General features: G+C 36.6%; 1 protein-coding gene across 1 annotated transcript in view; it reads left to right on the top strand.

Annotated features, from left to right (window-relative positions):
- Tm9sf2 (transmembrane 9 superfamily member 2) overlaps positions 1–6,000 on the top strand; it is a 57,043-nt gene that overhangs the window by 11,998 nt on the left and 39,045 nt on the right. Inside the window, exons 2-3 of the mRNA XM_005374060.2 lie at positions 3,364–3,431; positions 5,205–5,298. Coding sequence (XP_005374117.1) covers positions 3,364–3,431; positions 5,205–5,298 — 162 coding nt within the window. The remainder of the gene's footprint in view (positions 1–3,363; positions 3,432–5,204; positions 5,299–6,000) is intronic.

Genomic DNA, 6,000 nt, shown 5'->3' with positions numbered 1-6,000 from the left:
CCGAGGCTCCCTGTGCGCCGGAAGCCCTCCTTCCGGGGAACGACGAGGCCAGGAGTGAGTTGCCGGTCCAAAGACCCAAAAAACCGGCGCTCCCCGCCCGAGGCTCCCCGTGCGCTGGGGGGACAAATTTTTTATATATACAAACATGTACTAATAAAAAATTCCTTCAAGGCAATACGAAGAAAGTCCGAAAATGAGAATAATTTGCCTCAGTTTTGTAATCCTCAAGCTAGGGGATGAACTGGGAAACCTCAGGGAGGACATGATAAGCTAAGTAAAAATTCTTGTACCTTTCATTGGATAGATACATTTACCCTAACTTTTTATTCCCTTGAGCAGTGTGCTTTTAAAGTTTTTCACATGGCCTTGAACCTTGAACCTTGTACCTATACTGGGCCCTCGGAGATGTGAGTTTTAAAAAACTGAAAAATACCTACAAGGCAGCACTCAGAGTCTAATCCAGCTTGCTGCCTGGTTTTGTAGGGCTTTCAGGCCAGGAATTGTTTTTGCATTTGTAAGCAGTTGAGAACAAAAGAATATTATTTAGTCGTGGTGAAAATTACATGAAAATCAAATTTGAGGACCCATGAATAAAGTTTTATTGGGCAACAGCCGTGTTCGTTTGTTTGCATACTATCAGAGGCTGCTTTCACACTTGGGGCCAGAGGCAGGATGTCCTCCTGAAAAACCTAAAATGTTTACTCTCTGGCCCTTTACAGAAAGTTTACCAACTCCCAGGCTTCACTAGTAAAATTAGAGTTATTTTCTAGATTATTTTTTACCCTAGGCACTAGACAAAATTATTATTATTAATATATATATATTATTATTAATATTATTTTACCCTAGGCACTAGGGTAAAATTATTATTATTAATATATATTATTATTATTAGTATAATTTTACCCTAAGCACTAGACAAAATTCTAGTGCTTAGGGTAAAAATGCTAAGTAGATGTAGAGCTGTTACATAAATGGTACTGAGCAGCACGCCAGTCTCCTAATATTGTGCTGTACAGTTAAGAATCCATTAGCCCTCTGTGACTAGAGGCTACTATATTATTGCACAGTGCAGATAAGGAACATTTCCATCACTGGTTTAAATTTTGTTAGACATTGCTGCATAATAGTAAATGCATAGCACTTTGTGGTAGGCACCGCTCTTAAAGCGTCTCAAAAACTGCTTGAAGCAAGGATTATTACCTCCATTCTACAGATGAGAAAGCTAAAGCACAGGGAAGTGAAGGAACTTCTTGCCACAGTCACCCGCTGCTGTCAGACTTTGGAAGTAAGACGGGGCAGCCTAGGTTCCAAGAACAAAGTGGAGAGTGAGGAATGTGCCTAACTGCAGTACACTGCCAAGTAGCAGGAGGGGCTTACTTGTGTGATAGCGACGTGGATCCATGGATTTTTGAAACTGAAAGTATAGAAAGTTGTGTAGCCTGTAATAGCTCCATTCCTTCCTTGGAGGAATCTAGAGATGTGAACTGCATTAGCTTTTTAGGAACCTTTCTGTCTTCATTAAGATATGTTAAATAGATCATTTGAATTGTGAGATATCTTCATAGCAGTATTGACCCCTTCTAATTAATGAAAATTATTTTGGCAGAGTAAGCTGTCAACTGGGAATTTTGCCTTTATAGCAGTTATATATTTTTATTATAATTATTCAAGCAAGCATATTGAGTCCTAGCATCTTTTTAGTAAAATAACTAGAGATTTAGTCTGAAATATTTTGTGCAAGGAGACACAATTACTTTTTTGTGTGTGTTGGAATTAGTGTTGCCATTGAGTTGCTGTGTCATTTAAGTGGGGGCTATATGTGAGACTATATACAAAGGCTGGTGTTTTCCATCATAAAACTTGAATACTGAGTAAGCATTTTAAGGTGGACACTTTAGGCCTTCCCTATACTGAGTATCATTCATTTCTTGGTTTTCAGGACTACATAGCCCTTCATGTGTTGGGCACTGTAGAAATATTTTGTAAATGCTAACACTTAATCTACACACTCTTGTTGCAGATAAGGAAGTGAAGCACCCATGAGGAAACCAATATGTTAAATAACTTGACAGAAATGACCGTTAGTAAGTGGCACTGAGCTTGAGATGCAGGCAGTCGGCTTCAGAGATGTACTCTTGCCGGCTTGTTTTGCTGTTTTGCCAGTGGCTGAGCACTGTTGTTTTAACTATACTTCAGAGATTTTGTGTGCTTGTACTAGTCAGTAAGATCCAAAATGACAAGTGTGGTTCTGAGCCGTTCTAGGTAGACTCTTGTTCAAATCCAGAGACTGCCACAGTGGTCTGACTCTGTAACAGTACTTGCCTCAGGTAAATACCTCCTCCTACTTCATGGTTTTTTGGTTACCACCAGAAGTATTTCAGGGCACAGATGACTTGCTGGCTTTTTCAATTAGTCAATTCTGTCATGAGTGTCAATAATTTGAGAGGGTGGATAGGTGTTGGGGGTCTTGTGCAACTTGACCTATACCTAGGAGGAATTTTGGGAGCTTCGGTACAAAGGTATAGTTAAAATTAGCCCGTATTTCTCAAGAAGTTGATACAGCACTTCTCCTCATTGTTGAACTTGATCTGGTTACTGTGAACTTCACTGTTGTAACTTGGGGCTCAGCGTTCTTAAATTGATCAAAGCAGTCCTCCAAAGTTAGACCATGTTGTCATTGCCTCTTGCCTGTCTGCTTAAGAGTACATATGTGCATGGGATTGTATTTCTAGCATAATGGATCTAGATGTTTCTCATCAGCTTGACATTTCTTTGTTGGAATGAGAATGTTTAAAAATGTATTTTTGGGGGCTGGGGATTTAGCTCAGCGGCAATGCGCCTGCCTAGCAAGCGCAAGGTCGTGAGTTCGGTTCCTGGTACCGGAGAAAAACAAAACAAAACAAAACAAAAAAAGTATTTTTGTGCTGCAGAATGAAATATTGAATTTGGAAACCAGATTTATAAAAATAGCATTTATATTAATGTTATGCATATTTTTGGCTTAAAATATCTCATTTAATATTTTAGAAAATTTAGAATGTAGAAAAGGCTAAGTGGGGTGGTGCATGCCTATAATCCCAGCACTCAGGCGGCTGAGGCAGGGGGATTGCCATGAGTTCAAGGCCAGCCTGAACTACATAGCAAGACCCTGTCTCAAAAAACAAATAAACGAAAAGAATTTTTAAAAACTACTTAAAAAATACTAGAGATATTTACAACTCTAAAAGTTACTTTGTTGTTTTAACAATAAGTTGAATGTCATAAAACTTCACATTTTAAGCATTCTAATTTTTTTGAATCCTAAGCATGACATGTCTTTATTGCAAATTGTATTTTAATTCTGTGTTTCCTCATTTTCAGGCTGAAATAGAACTATTTGTGAACAGGCTTGATTCAGTGGAATCTGTTCTTCCTTATGAATATACAGCGTAAGTTTTTCAGCTTACTATTTATGTGACTCACCAGAATTTTTTGTGCCTAGAACTCTATTCTCTCCACAGTTAAGAGTAAATATGTATGCATCTAAAAATGTATGAGGCCTGAAAACATTTTTTAAAATGTGTTTTGCCAAGATTAAAGTGTGATCCTCTTCCCACGTTGCTTTCCAATACAAAATCTGCAGTAAAATATTGGATTCTCTTTTAAAATCCATCTGTAGCAAAGTCCATTTTTTTTCCTTAAAAAATTTTAATTATTAAATACGTCATACATTTTTAAATGAAATTCTTGTCTCTCCCATAATCAGTTCCCTGAAAGAACTACTACTTTGACATCAACATTTCCACATCTCTGCACTTTGCTTTGAATATTCTAATACTGTATTCATACTTACACAGTTTGATTTTAAACAAAAGTAGGCTTATACTGTTACGTTTGGTTTGTACCTTGTCTTGTGCACTGAATATGTTGTAGATACCTTTCCACATTATTGTGCAATGACTTCTGTCTGTTTAGTGGCTGTTTATTATTCCATCCCAAAAGTTGCATATATTTCGTGATCTGTCTGCTTACTAATTCCCTGTTTATCAACATTTTATTTCTAGTTTTGTTGATATGAAAAGCGCTGCATCAGAAACTTATGTTCATCTGAGTACTGTATTTCACACTAGCTGTACAATAGTTCCTAAATTTTAGTTGGATTCCAATTTCTACTGTACTTAAAGAGTTTTAAGAGAAAACATATGTATGTTATAAAGAAAAGCATACACAAAAAATAAGACTATCCTGTAAGAATCTGTGTGCCTAGATATATGTAAGAGAGTACAAAACTCATGAGTGAATGGACTGTAATTTATATAACTGTCAGTCACAGATACTTTATCTAGTTATTATTTCTTTTGGTAAGTAAACAACCATCTCTACTTGAATCTTTGAGGCTATTAAAAGAATTCAATGGAACTTTTATATTTAGTAGATAGAAGGTGTTCTTTCTAGTCCATTTTTACCACGAGATTTATCTTCTCTTTGGGACGCTCACTAATTTGTTACCATTACTCTGCTGGTCTCACCTATTCCCCATATTGTTGTAGGGTGAACAAAGAATTACTCTTCAATATTCTGTGGCAAGGTTGAAATTATGCTGAAATGTTTAAACAATTTATTAAAATCAATTAAAAATACAAGGGGGTCATAGCACAGAGAGAATCTTACAGGTGACTGAATGTACTTTTTCACGGCTGTGTTCTCAGGGGGTCTGTTTAGCCGTGCTCATATCGGGACGTGGTGGTCAGTATATCAAGGAGAGGCAGGTAGACTGTACACATCTTGCTGACATGTCATTTCTAAGTAAAGATTTGGATCAGCAAGTTATAACAAAGGAGATAAATTCTGAAAAATTCACTTGAAGAATATGGATGTAAATGATTTCATAATTTGAATGAAAAAAATAATGTGTCAGTTAAGTCCCATAATTTACACTTCAATGAAAGTATTATTTAGAAAGTATATATATAATGAAAGTATTATTATTTAATAAAAGTAGTATTTACAAAGTATTATTTAGAAATTAGAATATTCTAAGGTATAATTTGGAGTGTTTCTGTTGTTTTAGAGAGTTGTGGCCCAGGGGATTTCAAAAAAATATGTTTCCTACTCATCTACAAGAGCTACTAAAATGATCAGTAACTAATCTTTCAAGAGTGACCAGATGTTTGATGTTTCATTGTATGCTTTATATTTAAAAACATACACTCTTCCCTCAGATTTGATTTTTGCCAGGCATCAGAAGGAAAACGTCCATCTGAAAATCTTGGTCAAGTATTATTTGGAGAAAGAATTGAACCTTCTCCATATAAGGTTGGTATTTAGTGTTATATAATTATTTAGTCACTTTTTTTTTTTTGGCTTATGTTTTTTTGAGAATGCCTGAATTAACCTAGCTGACGTAGCTAAGGAGCATTTCTCTCTTTTGCATCCAAAAATAATTTCTTAATGCAGCAGTTTCAAAGGATCTCTGTCCTTACAGCATATCACTGAAAAGAGTGTCTTAGTGAACATTCTTACATGTAGTGTTACAAATAAGGTGGTGGGCTAAACAGATTGCCTCCACTCCATCCACCTGACAGGGAGGCCTGGCTCCCAGCCTACCAGTCATCAAGAGTTGTTCCAGCTGCTCTGTGTCACCTCCCCTTTTCGAGCACTGTCCTTAGACTACTTGCCCTTAGACAAGCATTAACACTGACCGGGTATCCTGCTTGGGTTTTCTGGAAGTTAATCTTTCTATTGTGATCATTGAAAGTATACTTGGAACATGTTGGATACACTTTTTAGCACACCAGTTAAGCCAAACTCAGCACAGTGTAAGGTAGTCTTTCCAGTACATTTGTCTCCCACCATTATCTTCCCTTTTAAGCCTGTTACCCTTTCCTGTTGCCCAGTCCCCCGTTCTGTTTGACTTCTGTTCTCCCACTGCACAAAGAACAATGGTCTTTTAGAAATGCTCTTTTAGAAAACTTAGTTATAATAACATACCACATAAAAAATGAAATAGTACAGACG

The sequence above is a fragment of the Chinchilla lanigera genome, unplaced genomic scaffold (assembly GCF_000276665.1).
Source record: "Chinchilla lanigera isolate Chin_1 unplaced genomic scaffold, ChiLan1.0 scaffold00003, whole genome shotgun sequence".
Lineage (NCBI taxonomy): Eukaryota > Metazoa > Chordata > Mammalia > Rodentia > Chinchillidae > Chinchilla > Chinchilla lanigera.
This window is presented reverse-complemented; position numbering and strand designations above follow the sequence as displayed.